General features: G+C 41.7%; 1 protein-coding gene across 12 annotated transcripts in view; it reads left to right on the top strand.

Moving 5' to 3' along the window:
- Window positions 1-3,446: 3,446 nt before the first annotated feature.
- The window catches only part of GIGYF2 (GRB10 interacting GYF protein 2), an 81,108-nt gene continuing 66,895 nt past the window's right edge, over window positions 3,447-17,659 (top strand). For 11 of the 12 annotated variants that reach the window (XR_014318098.1, XR_014318099.1, XR_014318100.1 and 8 more), the window contains exons 1-2: window positions 3,447-3,515; window positions 15,804-15,882. Coding sequence is in view for 8 of the 12 variants with exons in the window: in XM_082766868.1 (XP_082622994.1) it covers window positions 15,842-15,882 (41 nt within the window). In the remaining 4 variants the exon portion in view is untranslated. Of the gene's footprint in view, window positions 3,516-13,380; window positions 13,454-15,803; window positions 15,883-17,659 lie in introns of those variants that run through there. The other variant, XM_082766866.1, reaches the window with a different exon arrangement.

Below are 17,659 nucleotides of genomic sequence, written 5' to 3'. Positions count from 1 at the left end.
GGGTTCTGCTGTTGCTGATCTGCTTAGTTTTGCTGCCAGGGCCAGCATGGAGGGCTCAGGAGCAGGCTTAACTGTGCATCAGTGCAAGCATAATCCAGTGATGAAAGGGAAAATGTAAATACAGGCCTTCAGTATGGCTCTGTGTGTTGTAGGTAGTTGATGGATTTGTTGTGTGTCTGAGCCCTTGGGTCTCTGAGGTGAAATAAAACCTGGATGAGGGCTCCTTAGTCTTCATTTTTGTGGGAAAATGACAACACTACGGCTCTCAATTTTATTTTTTATTTTTTTCTCTTTCCATGCAGTAAAGTAAGCACTGCTGCCATTTGCTGATTGCACATGCATCTGTGTGAGGAGCCTGGGGCAGCAGCAGGGGAGAGTGGAAAGAAAACTTCTAATGTTTGTTTTTTAATAATTTTGATTCAATTCCAGCTGACAAGTTTAAATGAGGAAATCAGCAGTGTCTGACCTGGGCATAGCTCAGGCTGCAGAGCCTGGGTGAGTGGGTTCTTGCGTTTAGCTGTGCATTTGTAGCAGGACAAGGTGGCTGCGTGGGTCAATAGGAACAGGGAGAACTTGTAAATGTGGGAAAATAACTGCTGCAGCTGCCCTCCTAAAAGAGTATCAGTCAGCTGTGGAACTTATCTGTCTGTGATCAAGATTTTGCTCCTTAGTCTTTTTCCAAAAGGATGCCAGTCTCCTGGGTTAATTGGATTTTGTCCCAGCCCATCTTTCTTCTATGAGGATCATCTTCTCTGGCGTTTAGAGGACAAGAGTGTCAGGTTTTATAATGTTCAGTTTTCTGCCAGAGTAGCTTTGTTCAACTCAAACAGGTGCTGCTAGCTGATGCTTTTATTCAGTGCAGTGAAGAATAAATGCTTTTGGATGTACATTTATTTTGAAGTTGTAGCAACATGAATTTTGAAATCAGCTTTGCAAGAATTGAGATTGGGAAGTTAATTGTTCTTTAAATTGTTCTGTTTTGCCGGCAACTATCAAACTAAATAACAATGTCATTAGGTCATAGAGAAATACTAAAAAAGAAATTGCTTAGCTGAATGTCTGAGCCAATAGTTACTGGCTGACAAGATATACTTAATTTTAGTTACCTATAATTAATATATTACAGTTCTTGATGCTGTCTTCCCTTTACGCCTGGTGTCATCACAGGTGGCTTTTAAGGGTCCTGGCAATACCAGCTGTACTTACTGATGCCTGCTGGTATGTCGATGCCAGTCTGGCATGACTGATGCCCCAAGTGACTCTAAATCTGCTTGTGAGGATAAGTAGAGAAGCTTGATGAAAAGCCTGCTGTGGATACAGGTATTTCCCAGAAAGGATGAAGACTTGTGTCAAGTCATTTATCTCCTCGAACAGGAACTCCAGCTAGTCCTGTATCCCTGGAGAAATTTTGTTTAAAATTTCCCAGAGTAGGAAATGTACAGCAGAGAAGTCATGAGCGCTTCAGCCAGCACTGAAAGCAGATACTCGGACTGCAGCGTGTTTCTCACTGATGCTACTGTCATAATCATGGTAGGGCTGCGAGGGACAGACACCATGTGATAGATGGCAGGATGTCTTACCTAAAAAGCTCAGTGTAGGCACAGTCAAAAGGGAAACAATATGATCAGGGAGTCTCTCTCCTCCAGGATCTTCATGGCTTAGGGGTCAGGCTTTAGCTGTGAGGTTACATAGGTGACTGCATTGAATTTTAACCTTATGGGAGTGTCCAAATAAATCCCTTGGCAAGATGGATTGGAATAACTGGAGTACTTTACTCTTGCTTTTCAAACTCAGCTTGCCAAACGTGAGAAGGGTGTCTTAAAATAATTGGGTGTTGTAGAAGTAGCAGTGTTTATAGTGGTGCTTTATCTTTTAACATAAGCCATCTGAGGTGACAGATGCATTGAAGTGACTGCCTTTAAAAACCACAGTTGGATGTTCACCTGCCTGCCTTGTCTGCTGTTTTTATCATTATTTTAGGGACATGACAAATGAGGATGCTTCTCCACTACCCTGGAAGACAGAGGCTGCTGAGAAGACGTTGACTCTTCTCAGACAAAATGCCCAATATTTCAACAAACGGGAGCTGCTTTTCCAAATAACTAAACTGGGGGTGGGGAGAGAAGATGCGATAAACTCTGCCACGTCTTCAGGGCTGCTTTATCATGATTATTTACCATTTCAAAGCTGTGCTCTGTCTTCATTGCTCCACTGCTCTACTGAGGGAGGTGGGCTAGGATGGGTGAAAACAATGGGTCAATAGGGAAGGTTTCTGGTTCGTTAGGGATGCCCTTTCCTTGCACTTGTGTTTTTAATAGTGCAGATGAATTGGTATGGTAACTGAGAGGGCTCTGAAGTACATAGTGCCCTTGGCACCCTAGTAAATGTCAGACTAGCTGGTGAGGTAATTTCATACATAGACAACATGTAGTAGTCCTCTAATTAAGCTATGCAGGAACTTAACCACACAGAGTCTTGAATTTTCACGACAGTCTTCATGCTCCACTTGACTGAGAGTTGTGGAGGACTGAAGAGGCACCAACTATTATAATAAAATAAAGTCATCTGAGATTCTTGAGATATTAAAAAAAAAAAAAAAAAAAAAAAAGATTTCTGCAGATGACACATCTTACAGGCATTCTCTTCCTGATTTTTTTTTTGTCTCAACAATATCTTTATACAAACTGTGGGGAAAAAAAAACCTCTGCGAGTGCTAAACACCTCGCAGCTCAGATAAAGCTTGCCTTACAGCATGTGAAGAATATTCTGAGCACCCCGAGTCACGCTCACGAAGCGGAGCAATGAGGTGCAGCTGGGGGGGGCCTGCTCCCCCTCCCCAGCCCGCTGTTAGCAGGGGCTTCAGCTGCGTGACAGCAACCCAAGCAAATCAATGATTTGATTTGGGGATCAAATGCAGCTCCAGGGAGCTTTGGTTTTACGTATCAGCCTCCTGAGGGAGGATTTCCAGATTTTGGGGTGAAGGCCAAAGGGGCTGCGGCTGCAGGGGAATGGCTTCAGCTGGAAGCAGTTCCAGCGCCGCCGCTGTGTGACGGCTGAGAATACGCTGTGCACCATGGACTAATATGGATTCTGGGACTAAAAATAAAAAGGTATTTTTAGCTGGGGAAAAAAAAAAAAAAAAAACAAAACTTGCTTTGAGCTCCCGCTGGATTTTAAAGGGCAGAGCCGGGCAGGGGCTGAGGCAGGGCCCTGCGCCCCGCTGGGGCCGGGCCCGCCCCTTCCCATAGGACCCTGCGGGGGGAGGGGGGGCAGGGGCAGCGTGCACGCGCCTCCGGCAGGGGGCGCGCTCCCGGTGGGCTGCGCGCGCAGCTGGCGGAGCCGCGGGCGGCGCCTCCGCGGGGGCGGGGCCGCCGGGCATCCGGGTCCCGCGGCGGCGGCGGAGGGGGGCGGGGCCTGCCCTCACGTGACGTTGCGTGGCGGCGCGGCCGCCATCTTGTGTTGTTGGGGCCGAGGAGTCGCGGCGGCCGCGCGGGTCTCTCCGTCCGGGAGCGCAGGTAACGCCGCCCCGCCGCCGCCGCGCCCCAGCGCCGAGCCCACCGGCCCCGCCGCCGCCCCCCGGCCGCCGGACGGGCCTCAGGCCGCGGCCCGAGCACCGGCCTCGCCGCCGGCTCCCGGCCGCCGCGGGTGCCGCAGCCCTGAGGCGCCCCGCGGCCTACCGGGAGGCACGGCCCGGCCCGGCCCGGCTGTGCGGGCCGCTCCTGCTCGCCCTGCCCTGGGTTCCGCCGGGCCCGGCCCTGCTTTGTCCCGGGGCTGCGGGCCCGGTCCTGTCCGCGCCGTTCTGGGGCGGGCGCTGGATCCTGTCAGGGGCCGCCCGGGGCTCCTCGGGCCCTGCGGGGCCGGCGGTTGCGCCCCGGCTCCGGGTCCCCTCCCGCTGACCTGCGTGAGCTCGCCCGTCCCCTCCCAGCCCGGCGGCCTGCGCCTCTTTCCGGCCGTGCCTCGGGCAGGTGCGCCCTCAGAGCAGCTCCTGCCCCGCTCCGGGCACGCCCGGCCCTGTCAGGGTACCCGGGCCGAGGCAGGAGGCAGCCCCGAGCCCCTCCGTGCCCCCCCGGGCAGCAGGGTGTCGCGGGCAGCGCTGACCGGCAGTGTTTGAGTGGCGAGGCCTTGGTAGCCCGAAGAGCACATCGATCACAGTTGTGTACATTTGGTATTGATCCAAGACAAGTAGTTTCAGTGTCAACAAAGCAGTTTCCGTTCTTTCAGCTCTGCGTAATTGCACTTTGAAGTGGGACAAGTTGTAGGCCAAAAGGAGGTGCTGCCAAGTAGTACTTCTGAAATAAAACCTATGTTTTCCTCAGTAACCATCAGATTAACATTGGTTTGCTGCTGTGATGCTTTATCTTTTACTATAGTTCTTACAGGTGTGTTTTATTGGGTGGGAAGGGAACAAACTTCTGAATCCTGTCTATGTTCTGTCTAACTTCTTGCTGCTCATTCTATTTCCTTGCTTCAGGAGCTGACTTGGGCAAGTTCCTGGCAAGTACGTGTAATTTTCTTTTCCTTTTCCCTGTAATGCTGCCAGTTGCTTTTGTTTTTAAGAAGCTTTGTAGTAAACATAAACTCATTTGCTCTTTCCTCAATGTAACGCTTGGTAGATGGACAGTGGGATGTTTTGGAAACGTAAACAGAATCAGTTGCTGCGGTCACCAACAAAAGCTCTCCTCTGGTGTTGTTGAGCTCTGTTATTGGGTGGTGGCTTCCAATAAATTAGATGTTCGGTATTGTGAGGTATTGGTATTCTTGTCATCCCCTTGGCAAGGCGTTCTTTGAGCAGTTAGCAGATGTCGAGGTAGAAATGCGTGCCCTAATCAGTCCTAGGGGGATCAGCAGAAACACTGGAGTGTCTGTTGCTACTCTGTACCCCCTTTACCCGCCAGGCTCTTACAGGCACACGTTCTACGAGTTACCTGATGTCAAATGTCATGTGTGTTAGTTCCTCACTGTATCTGACTGAAAATAAAGATTCTGTTTCATGGTCAACCGTATTAAAAAGAAGCTGAAGATTTATGCATGGAAGTTGAATGCAAGCTGTCAGTTCCAGCAAGACCTGATTCTTGTGCTGAGGTTTTGATAGCCTCTTTCAGTATCTGACAATGTTGTGTGTGAATACTGGACTTCCTTAATTTCAAGAGCTGCTTGGGATCTCCCAGTACCTGGTTACATGAACATGTGGGGGGGTAGTTGGTTCCAGTATTTATTTCAGGACCTTTTCTGAATGTTTCCCTGAGTCTGTGTTTTAAAATAAGAACAAAACCACACGTTACATGAAAAATGTGATTTTTATTCTGACATGAGAGAATTGCTTGTAAATACACAGTTGATATCTTTACAACTTCATCTTTAAAGCTGTTAAATCCTTGATTGATGAAGACTTGGAGTGTCAAAGAGGGGGATGGAAAAGGAAGGTTGCTTTAAGGAATTCAGACTAAATAGTACTGCATCTCATCTTCTACTCTTGCTGACCCATATCCTATAAAGCCAGTTGTCTAAAAGGAGCTCCAAGAAGCTCCAGTATATTGGAGGTTCTTAAACCTGAATGTAAGAAGAATGTTGGTAGTGCTTCTAAGATTTGTAGTTACCTGATTTAAAAACAGGCTGGGTGTCAGTCATAGATCATCTCATTGGGGTAGCTACGCAGACTGGCTGAAGAGGTTGTTTGCTACTACATGCCTCTGCTGAAAGATCTTTGTAATTATGTACGTATGTAAGGGAAGCATAAGTGCACAGTAATTTATGAAGATGAGCAAGGCATCTGAACCATTGTCTCTTCCTTCCCCTTTTTGCCCTCCTCTGAATTGGTTCAGGCATTCAGCTCTTCAGATTTTTTTTTGTTCGCAATAACAAGAATATGAAATTTGACTCTGCCTACTTTTGTCTGATCTTGTAAGTTCAAGTAACTGTCATATGTACGTTTCTTATTCTTTCACTGAGGTCTTTAAAATTCTGTCTTAGAGCTTTTAAACTATGAAGTTAAATCTTCTCACAGTCTGAGTTAAAAAAAAAATATATATATATATATATTTTCATAGCATTTTTGTCATACTTCTGTTTTTTCCTGATTGCTGCTCAGAGATGAGGGGAGATGAGCTGTGTTTAATGATTAGAGCTAGAAAGAGGTAAGGGACTGAGCAACAGAATTACAGCTCACAAACAAGAGCATAGGCCTGATCTTTCTCCTTCTATATATCTTGCTAAAGACCCATCAGATGTTTTGGTAAGGAAAAACCTATTTTCTCTTTGTTATTGAAGAAGTCTTTGTGTTGAAAGGGACTCTTTCTTTGGGTGGTTTTCTCATAAATTGATTTTAATTGTGACATTTGACAATTGTGACAAATGACAATTGATTTAATTGTTCCAATGAGTGTTTATCAATATGGTGATAGGCACTTTATGTATAAACATTGACCTTTGAAATGAGTGACACTTCAAAACTTAGGTTTATGAAATGTTAGTTGATGAGAATGAAGTCAGTTTGCAGCATAGTTTTGCCTCTCTTCTGTTGCAGTCAAGTCTTGAACATCTTTTGACTGCCAAAAAGATTGGTCTTGACGGAAAACCACCTGAACAAAAAACCTAGCAAGTTTACTCAAGATGTACTTAAGTTGTGGATGGAACTAAGAATTAAGTGCTTTAAATTACAAGGTCTATACCACATTGGCCCTCTTGTGGTTGGTGGTAGTGTGTGTATACATACTAATATATATATAAATATATACATATACTTAGTAAAAATGTAGCTCATCATAGTGACAGTATCGTTATTTTTTTCATCTTTAGCTCAGTCGGTAGTAGGGGACTGTAGAAGACCAAGACCTTTGCATTGCTTTCTTGGTAGGTAGGATTGCCACAGTGTTGTTGATTACAAAATCAACAAAATATGCCCAGTTCTTCTTACAGAGCTAGCTGTCAGTCCATTCTTTCTGAAAGTGGTTGAACAGTCCTTGAAGGTATTAACACTGCAGCAGTGGCTTGAGGTCTGCAAGAAACTCGACTCCCATTGAAAAATATAGTGCCCTCTTGCTAGATTTTTTTTTTTTTTGTATGGAAAGAATGTGTAGAATTGTTTTGATGCATCTGAGGCTTTGGGCAAGTGTGAAGTCAGTGTCTGTTTTCAGGAGTGAGCTATTACTACAATCCTTAAAGCCTGTAATATGTAGAAGCTGGATATCTAGACCTCAGGGGATTTTGGAGAAAAGCAGAAAGGATTCTAGGAGCTCTGTAGAAGTAATGGAGTCATTATGTAGGTCAATGAGTAATTTTGATGGTCATTTAGAAAATTTGTCTCAAAATATCGTCTTGTTGACAGTACCTTTCGGATTGCTTTCTAGTCTTTGATTCCTTCAGCTAATTATTGAAGCGGTGCATTATAATTTTTTCTCTTGTTGGCTGTGTGTTTTCAAGGATCTAGGCAAATGAGGTAGAATGATTATTTGATGCCCTCATCAGTGTCTATTGTATATTTAACTTTATGAACAGTCATTATGAACAGATAAGTGAACTTAACATGTAATATGTCAGGAAAACAAACTGGTTGGAAAAACACTTCTGCGTGTTAAACAGCTGTTACAGTAGTGAAAGTAAGTGTGATGCGTTGTACTTTGTGAAGTTTATGTCCTCTTCCCACGTATTTAATCATGTTCATTCAGTACAGAAATACTTTCCCCCCCCCCGTCACTGATGATAAATTAGAATGCATTATATTCTGTTGATAATATTTTATGTTAAAGATGCTGGTTTGTGTGACAAGGAGATTCACAGACTGTAATTCCACACGTGTAGATCAGATTGGGTAAAAGCAGATCTGTGGATATGGCAGTGTGTCAGTTCAGATAGGAAGGAACAGAAGGAAAACTTCATATACAGATCACTTTGGGTGAAGTTTTGTGGTGACGAATGGATAGATGTGTCAAGGAGTTGATGTGACTGATAAGTAATGGATTTACAAACCGGGATTTGTGAGCCGTGTGTGGCAGAATCAGAGGACAGCAGAGGTTGGAGGAGACCAGCCTTTGGTGGCTGCCTGCTCACAGCAGGGCTGGTGTCAAGCATTAGGCTGGATAACGTGTGCGATAGAAATGAGAGAGGCTGATCATGGAAATAGCACCTGGTAAGGCTTGGAAGTATGAACAACTAATAATGTGATTTAATAAATTAGAGAACTGGTTTAACTACCCTTAAAACCAGTGGAAACTTTACTAGTCATAGTTAATGCTGAATCATCTGAATATGTCATTTTCTCTACTTATGTTATCCTAAGGCACAGGATCAAGATAGCATCACAGGTTAGTTTACAAAGATACAGTTCTTAGATCAAAGCAAGTGAATGCCTTTAGTAATAATAACATAAATAGAAAAAAAAGTGATAGCTATTAAAAACGCAAGTAATTCATATGTAGTAACAAGGTAATTTCTAATTTCCTGGTTGATGAACACATGCAGTCTGATACACATACTAATTCTCTTTGCTGAGACTCTTTATTTGACACTTTCTGACTAATGAATATTATTTTTTCTGGAGTACAGGACATCTCAGAACTGCATGCATAGGAAACCTTAAGGGGGCAGGCAGGGAGGGAAGATTTCTACAAAGCCCAAAGAAAATGCTTGTAGAAATGGTAATGAAAGCAAAACCAGAAAACCACAACAGCCCAGGCTAATTCAGTGGATGTAGTCTGAAACTGTGCTCTGCCATTTCAGGTACACACGTGGGCTGTGTAATGTGTGTGACAAGCAGGAGAGAAATGCTGCACTGACTTCTTGGTTGCATTCCTGTAGCCTTGCTACTGGCGGTGAAGCACTTGACCAGAAGCAGGTAGACAAACTCAGCATCCTGACCTGTAACACTCTGTGGAATAACACGAGCTAAATATTTACCTAGCAGCAGATTTTCTATGTACAAGGTAGAGACAAATGTGAAAGTGATTTTTCGGCTAGGAAACAGTGCTGGCAGAGCTTTGGGCCAGGATTTGGAAGGAGAAGTGGTTTGTGTTCCAGCCAGTGGCAGGGCCAAGGGTGTGGTCCTCTGACTCTGCTTGGAGCTTAATCGCTGCTGTCTGCCTCTGGCTGAGGTCTTGTAATAAAGGTGGAGGTCACACTGCTTTTTGGCTGACACACCGGGAAAAGCTTTCATGTTTGCTCGTGTTCAGGTGAAGCAAGAAGTGGATAACTCTCTACCCTTCCTGTAACCACCAAGTTCACAATAGGTAGGAAAGGCAGAAACCATTTGGCAATGCGGTATTTAATTGTTGCTTTATTTTTCTTGGATTTTGTTAGGTGTGCAGGTCTCTGTAATCTCTTGTCATCCTATCCCAAAATAGCCTTAGTTCCTACTTGTTGCATTGGTCATTTCTGACTGTGGTGAAGCACGTTGCAAGCTGCAGCGTTCCTTGAAGTTTTAGGTGAATGTAGAAGTGAGCAGAAGCTGGTCAGTTTGGTCCTGCCTTTTAAGAATGTTGCAAGCAGTATTTGACCAGAAATTGCTGAGAGATTTTTGCACTGATTTGAGACAGTAAAGACATGACTTTAAAAGAGATCTGAAAATGCAACTGTAATAGAGGTATAGTTTCTGGAGAAATGGATGGCTCAGACATTATTCCTTTAGGGAAAACTTCTTGGCATGTGGGTAGATAGGGCTTGAAAAATTCACTCCCTTTATGAGGATAAAGACTCAGTAAGTCAGAAGGGACTACTATGACTTGTCTGGCATCTCGTGTAATAAGAGTAATGGATTTTTTGATTAATTTCCTGCTTAAACTAGAACATACCTTTTAGAAAATCATCTGGTGTTGACCTGGAAACAGCTTACTCTGTTAGTTATCTCTGAGTTTCTTCCTTCAGTCCGTTCTCTGGATAATCCTGGGTCTTCAGTCTTTCTTACCTGCATGATCATTCATAGACTGAGCAAGATATTTCTTAAATTGCTCTTTAAGCTCAATAAATAGAGCTTAGATGATTTTTTTGTCTTTTTTTTTTCACTGTAAGGCATATCTGTCATGTTCTATCAGTTTCTGAACACCTGGTTTATCAGCCTTCTGGCCTTATTGAAAATAGAACTGAAAGCAGTATTCTTCTTTGCTCTGCATTTCCTTATTTCTTTATTCAGTGTTTTGTGTTAGCTTTTCTAGTCCATGTTGTATCATATGTTTCTTTTCAGTTGATCACTGTCATAAATCTCAGGTTGCTTAAGGACTCTGTTTTTCCAGAGTAGTCTTGCATCTGTTGTACATCACCTATATTTTCTGCTCGTGAGTCTTTTGATTGGATGCTTGGCCCTATTAAGTGCAACCTGCTATACTGGACCAAGTAATTGAATAATTCATGATGGTTTTATTGATGATGTGTCATTTCCATTACCATACCCATTCTCATCATCCCTGGGATTTAGAAGTAATGTGAGCCATTGTTACAAATTCCATGGCAGTCTAGGATAGCTACTTATATTTGTACTCTCTCTGTATTTTGAGAATATTTTCTGTACTGAGATTGGTTTTTGTAGATTCTTTAAAAGAGAAGGTTGAAAGACTTTATAAAAAAAAAAAAAAAAAAAGAGATTATGGTGATTTGAGACTTATCAGGCAGTTCTGGATGACTTTGTCCTTTTTAGCATTGTGCTTAATTGAGATGTCCTGCAGATGTTAAAATTTATTTCAGCTACTCGAGCAGTGAAATGTACTCTTAAAGTATATTCTGATTGAGTACCTTCCGTAAATCCATGCTGGTTGGCCTTAATTCTGTCAGTGTCCTTTAATCAGTGTTGTCTGCTTTAGCTTATGATTAATATCTAACAGACTGATAGCGTAGCTACCTGAGTCATCCTGTTTACCACTGTGCTGAAACTTTAAAAGCTCGCTTGCATATGGTTCTGGATTTTCTTTGATTTATCAAGAATTATAGAAAATCAGCATTAATGCTCAGCTAACGTTTTGTTTTTTTTTGGTTTTTTTTTTTTTTCAACAGTTAATGGCCCTGAAATTAGTTAGCTGTAGTAGTGCCTGGTGGATGCTTTCTTTAGCTGATTGCAAATGTGAAGTTTTATTGTCCTGTTGTAATGCTGCTGTTTTGTAGTGGAGCGCTACTGTTAAACTCCTGTTTCATGTTTAAGGCAAACCCAATTCCTTGCTCTTAAATCTGCTTGCATTAGACTTTCTTTGGGTCTCAAATATTCTTAGTGAATTTCTTAGTTAAAGAAACTATTTCAAACCTACAGTAGCAGCAGAGCTACCTTGAAAAGGAAAGAAAGGACACTTAAACATCTTAGATCAAACGGCTGGTGATGTCAGAATAAAATGGCTGGGTGCATGAAGGATGCTAGTTGTATATGCTTTGCCAAAGTTTAGGTCTGCAAAGTTAATAACAGTAATTAAAAAAAAGACTGAGCAAGCAGCAGCCCCAGTGCTATAAATTGCAATGACAGCCTAAATCTAATTATTTTAACTGTAGGAGAGATGAGATGGGTAGACCTATATGCAGTTGTTGCATAGCCTCAAACTTGGGATGTTAAGGCTGTGCATCTCCATTGCAGGCAGCAACACATCCTGATGAGATTGGTTGCCGTGTAGTACAAAGTGGCCAAATTCTGAAATGGAGCTGTAGGAATTTAGCATTTCCCGAAAATCTTAACTCAGGCACCCACAAGTAAGGATGAGCCTTAAAGTGACTGTTTTTGTGTAAAATCCAGAGGTTGTGCAAAGTCTGGAGAACATGGTAGTTCAAATATTTCAACATTTCTGAAGAGCAGCCTTTTGCCTAGATAGCTGTTAAATAGCTACATGTTTTAACAAAATAGAGCTCACGGCCAAAATGTGCCAGAATAGTTGTAAAACTGCCCTTAGATTTTCGAACTGACATATTTTCTTACGCGTTTTAACACAAATCTATCTGATAGAATCAAGTTCGAACTTGTTTGAAGCAAATACTTGTGTAAGCTTCAATAGATTTGTCAGATCCTAAGTAGAAAGCTTGAATAATAATAATAAAAAACACAAGCTTACTAAAATATTGTACCTAAAGCAAACCGATGAAATTAGTGTTGCTGATAAAAACATCTCTACCTATATTACCACCTGTTAATTGCGAGGGAAAGCCACTTAAAGGCTTAACATTATTGGATTACATTTTGTGTGTGCTCAGTGGATGGACTTCTGACTTCCAGAGCACTAAGCTGCTGACAAGGTAGAACCAGTGTTTTTTCCTCTGGCCAGTCCAGGGTTGGTGATTTCTTTTTGCAGTCCTGTGTGCTGGTAGCCAGTCTGTGGCTGCAGTACTGCCCCAGGAAAACGTGGTCTTGCTTCCAGTTTAGGAAGGAATTCCAGTTTATGATGTTTCTTTCCACTGATGTGGAAAGCTGCAACTGTTGGTAGGGTTGCACTGGCATCTTGGTCAAGGACCGACCTGATTTGAAGAAAATCTTGACCAAAAAGTTGTCCTTCTGAGCAGTGGTGGGAAATCCTCAGGTAGTATTCTTGCCCAGCCAGTGATACTAACTGGATTTAATCCAAATGTGGCCTCAATTTCTTGTTCTGACTTAAAACTCTCCCTGTATGTTCTTTGTCCATCTAAAAACTGTGGTTGTGTGGATTCCTCAATCAGTAGCCATTAAGTTGGAAAATATCTTAATTTACAAAACTGTTGCAGTTCAAAAAGGGGCTAAACCTCATCAAATTATAGCAAGGAGGAAGTATAATAGCTATGTATGCATATTTTGTAATTTGTCATCCTTGATGAGTAAGGAGACAGGGTAGATTTTTTTAAAAAGACCCAAATTAACATTTTAATTATTACATGGAAGTTTAGATCCTAAGGAATTAACTAGACAAAGACCTGATCCTTGGTCAAAATAGCTGAAAATGAACGAACGATCAGGTCCTGCGTTTCTTAGTCCCTCACCTTTTTTCTTGCTCCACCCTGACTCTTTGCTCTGTGTGAGCATCGCGTGGTCCATCCCAACTTGCCTTTCCAGTTAGGACAGCTTCTCCTTAACCTGCTGACTGCGGGTGCTCTGCAGTCCCTGTCAGAGGCTCCTCTCCACTTTGCCTTTTATGCTCACAGCTTTTGACTGCCACTTTGTGAACCAGTCGATAGCAGCAGCACAGAGTTTTTGTTTTCCCTGTCTTGTCTGCTTTGACATGGCTCGGTGTGCTCTTGGCATCTCAGCTTTCTTGAGTGTCATCTTGGCCCACTCTACCCAAATCAGTATCTGTTTCCAGAGTGCTTCCTTTTCAAGAGTGCTGCTTTGCCTGTAATTTCTCTTCCATGCATGTCTTATCTCTGGGTAATATTGCCTATTAGAGTAAATTCACCTGTTAAACCTCAAATCTTCTACACATCTGAGTGTTTTTATTGTTATTTTTTTCTCTTGTTCAGCTACAATTTCATCCACTTACAGATGTCTTGCTTTCAATTCAAGATTCTTACAGGCTTAACTTCAAGGGAGAAGGTAATGTACCTAAACGTGATAGAGGGAAGACAGTGAAGCCACCATGCTTTGGTTCCCAAACTGAAGCTGTGGTGGTCAAAAGGACAAGGGAAACTATTCTGCAGCACAGTGGGATGAGACTAGCAGTCTTTGAGGAGTCTAATAGAGAAAGAAACTTCAGGTTTGAAGAATGCTGAAGAGGGGTAGGGCCCACGGGGTCCATAACTAGCAAACTACTCTCTAACCATTTTTTAGTTCATTATCTTTTTATCTGATGCTTTTCAGCTGTGTTTTCATTGCAGTTTAACATTCAGTGCTAGCCTGTCTTGTACTACTGATGCTGCACTAACTTCAGTGTTAGGAGCTAAGGATTTCAGCTTCTCTGGTGATCCACATGGGTTGGTCTTGAAGCTCCTTTCCTCCACCCTCCCCAGCAGAAGGATTACAGGCACTGCAGGATGCGATGGGACAGATGTCCACTCAACGCAGCAGTACACTACTGGCGGTTGTCAGGGGCTTCTCTCTTCCAACGTGTGCGTGATGGTATTCTTGAACTGCCCCACAGTGTTTTCACGGGTGCCTTTTGTGCATCTTCTTTAGTCACCTGACTTCACCTTTCAAGTTTGATTTGGGGAACTGATGAATGCATTTATCTTCAGTGTCTTAATGAGTTTTGGCTGCTTTAAAACAAAAAAGGCGGATGAAAATAATCTCAAATTAGGCCTCTGAGACTAGCTGCTTACTTTGATTCTAATCTGTATTACCTTCTGATGCATGAAGCAGTGATGATCCCATTTTGTTACGTAGAAGTATCATGCATTTGTATTTTTTGCAAATTATTACAAGCATAAATAATTGCAAAACTTCTTGCAGCTTAAACCTACCAAACAAACATTTAGCTCATGTATTTTTTTGTAATGTCTGTAATATTTTTGCAATTATTTGTAATGTCTGTACCCAAAAGATCTGGTGAGGTCTGCCCAAGCAATTTGAGCATTTTTTAGACTTTTTAAATTTCAGGCTGTTAATTTTGAGGCGTTTTTTTAGTACAGTAACTTCAGCAGTACATACATTAGAAAACTACTTACTTCAGTTCTGTCTTTCTCTTCTTCAGAAACTAATGCCCTTTCTGCCTTTATCTGCCTTTTTCCATCACATTTTCATGCAAAGTACAGACGAACTTACCAAGCTCCTTATTTAGTCCTTAGGTCTATTAAGGAACAGAATTCTGATAGAGCAAAGCTCCCTCCCTGCCATCTGTCTTTATGGCTCTTGAAGTCTAATCAACCAGTTTCTGTAGGTAATGCTTCAAATCCTTTTTTTTTTTTTTTTTTTTTTTTTTTTTTGAGAGGGGGGAGGGAGGTACTGGCTTCAGCAACAGTGAGTTTGATATTAAAAACAAAGACTTCCTCTTTGCATTTGTATTTTGCTGTTGCTGGAAGGAAAGAGGAGCTGTTTTTTTACTGCAAAAGCCACTGCTTCACAACAATGTGGCTGGACTTGCTTCTCATAGAGAAAACCACGTAGCTTTGGTCTTGTACCTTCCCATCCAGTATGGCTTTGTCTGCTGTTGTCCATATACTCCTGGTATATAGGAACTTGAGCAGACCTTCACTTAGGTGCTTTAGGAACCTATCTAATAGGAGTGAGAGTAACTGATGTCTGAAGTTGTGCATATTTTGCTTAATAAAGCTAAATAAATCTAAGAAAGTAAAAATATTATCATCTGCTTGCAGATTTTGGAGGATGTCACTGCGTTGGCTATACTCGATCTTTATGAGGCTTATTTTTCAAGAATGAACACTGGAAACTTATTGAATGCTCTGACAGTCAACTGGCCAATCTTTCTTGCTGTAATTCTAGTGTTGTTCTTAATCCTCTTATTATTGTCAGGAAGCTGCAATTCTGTTAATTAAGCATTACTGCTCTCACAGAGAGGATTATACCTCAAATTCTCCATGTTTGGTTGTCTTGTGATAATTACTGATTTGACAAGAGGCTGCTTGTACAAATTGTTTCCTTGGACCCCACTGATCCAGTGACCTGTTTGAGCTGCTAAGAGGAATTTGAACCAAGAGATCTTGATGCAGTTGCTCCCATACTTGTAAATTAATTTGTGTTGGCTGGAATGGATTTCTTATTTAAAAAAATAAATAAATAAAACCCATAGTGATTTTCCTTTTTTTTTTTTTTTTTTGCATGACCAGGCATATTTTTATTGGAAAGAAATTCAGTATCGTAGAATGCTTTGGGTTGGTAAAACTTTAAAGATCATCTAATTCCAACCCACCTGCTATGGGCAGGGCACATTGGAGTATTTATGGAGGACTGTATTCATCTTGTTCTCATACTAAATATTTTTATTTTTCAGGTTCACACTTTTAAGAAAGAGGAGTAGAACAAGAAACAATGGCAGCAGAAACTCAGACACTTAACTTTGGGCCTGAATGGTGAGTTTTTTTTTTTTACTGTTTTATGTGACTCAAGAACGTTATCTAAATTTTTTGAAGACTGTTATGGACTTCAGTCCTTTGGTGGGACTGGGTAGATTATAAGACTGAATGGGATATAATGCCTTTGTTCCTTACTGCTTCACCACAGTCCCTGACCTGTTGCTGAAAGCGATATTATAAAGTTAGCCTTCATTTGTAAAATTTGTTTTGTGTATGAAATGAGTTTGTTATGGTTGTGCATTCCATTCACGTTGCTACCAAGTACTGGCAGAGGAATCATTTTCATGATCTCAGAGGAATACAAAGTGAGGAAGATAGCTTTCTTGTTGTTTGGTTTTCCCATGTGATTCATACTAATAGGGAAATTTGTACACTGTCATCAGTAGATTGAACGCTGTATGTAAGCAAACTTTTTTCATAGAATGGCTTGGGTTGGAAGGGACTTCACAGATCACCTAGTTCCAACCTTTAGATCAGGTTGCCCAGTTGCCCAGGGCTTCGTTTAACCTGATCTTGAATGCCTCGAGGGATAGGGCATCTACAACTTCTTTGGGCAATCTGTTCCAGTGCCTCACCACACTCTGAGCCAAGAATTTCCTCCTAACCTCTAATCTAAATCTCCCCTCTTTCCGTTTAAAACCATTCCCCCTTGTCCTGTCATTATTGGACTGAACAAAAAAGTTTTTGCTTTTATAAGCCCCCTTTTTATATTGAAAAGCTGCAATAAGGGAATCCATGGCATTGTATAGAGATACTGATGTAGAAAGTTTTCAGCTTGTCTGACATGTCCTGGCTTCTGCTTAAGAGTAACTGCACAGGTGTGATAAGTTTCCAGTGCTTGTTACATTTTTAAATTGCTAATGACTGAGATTGCAAACAAGAATTTTAGCTGGTGTGGTTTCTGAAGAGTAATCGGATCCTTAGGTGTATAAATGTGTGGAGTGGTTATAGGAAGTATAACTGCTGTGTAGCACATGGTAAGGCTATTACTGGAACAACATATTCACTTCGCTGACATTTTGATAGATAATTCACAAAAAGTGGGGTATTAAAAATACATGATTTGTGGCTCAGAAAACAATGACAATAGAGCTCAGTCTATTGTCTTGGATTGAAAGAAGGTTAAAGAATGACTTTATCACTATCTATAAATATACCCACTAGGCAGATAGCTTATGCTGAAGTGCTCTTCAGTGTAACAAACATGATTGGATTCACTGATGGAAGGACGCCAAAGTTATATTAAAAAAAGGGGGGATAACTTTTTTTAAAGAAAAAAACCCTTCTTAACAGTGATTTGATTGGTGTGTTATACTGAAGGACTTCAGTCTCCATTTAATTTGAAAAGCAGTTTATTTATTAAAGTATGTTATACTTTATTGTGCTTCTTGCTTTTTAAAATTTTATTCCATGACTCCTGTAAGATTTGTAATTTCTTTTGGGCTGAGGTATACTCAGGTGTGTCATGTATGCTGCTGTATCACTTCTTAATAGTGAAGCTCTAGGTCACGCTTAATCTGGATTGGAGTTGAACGTTACATTGATCCATCTAATCCTCTGAATAATGTCTCTTCAGGCATTTTTGATTTGGAAGTGATGTGTAAAGGAACTGCCACTGGGTGGCACCAAACAAAAAAACATATACTAGTTAGACTTGTAGATTTCCTTTCTATGCAGTTGAAAGGACAAAAACAAAACAAGAACAACCCCCAGAAAGCATGCTTCAGTAATTAGGTAAAAGGTGGCTTTTGAATCAATATTTTAGATAGCTTTC

This window comes from Aythya marila, assembly GCF_965140915.1.
Source record: "Aythya marila genome assembly, chromosome: 9".
NCBI classification, from domain to species: domain Eukaryota; kingdom Metazoa; phylum Chordata; class Aves; order Anseriformes; family Anatidae; genus Aythya; species Aythya marila.
Note: the sequence above shows the minus strand (reverse complement) of the source record. Positions and strands in the feature narration are given on the sequence as shown.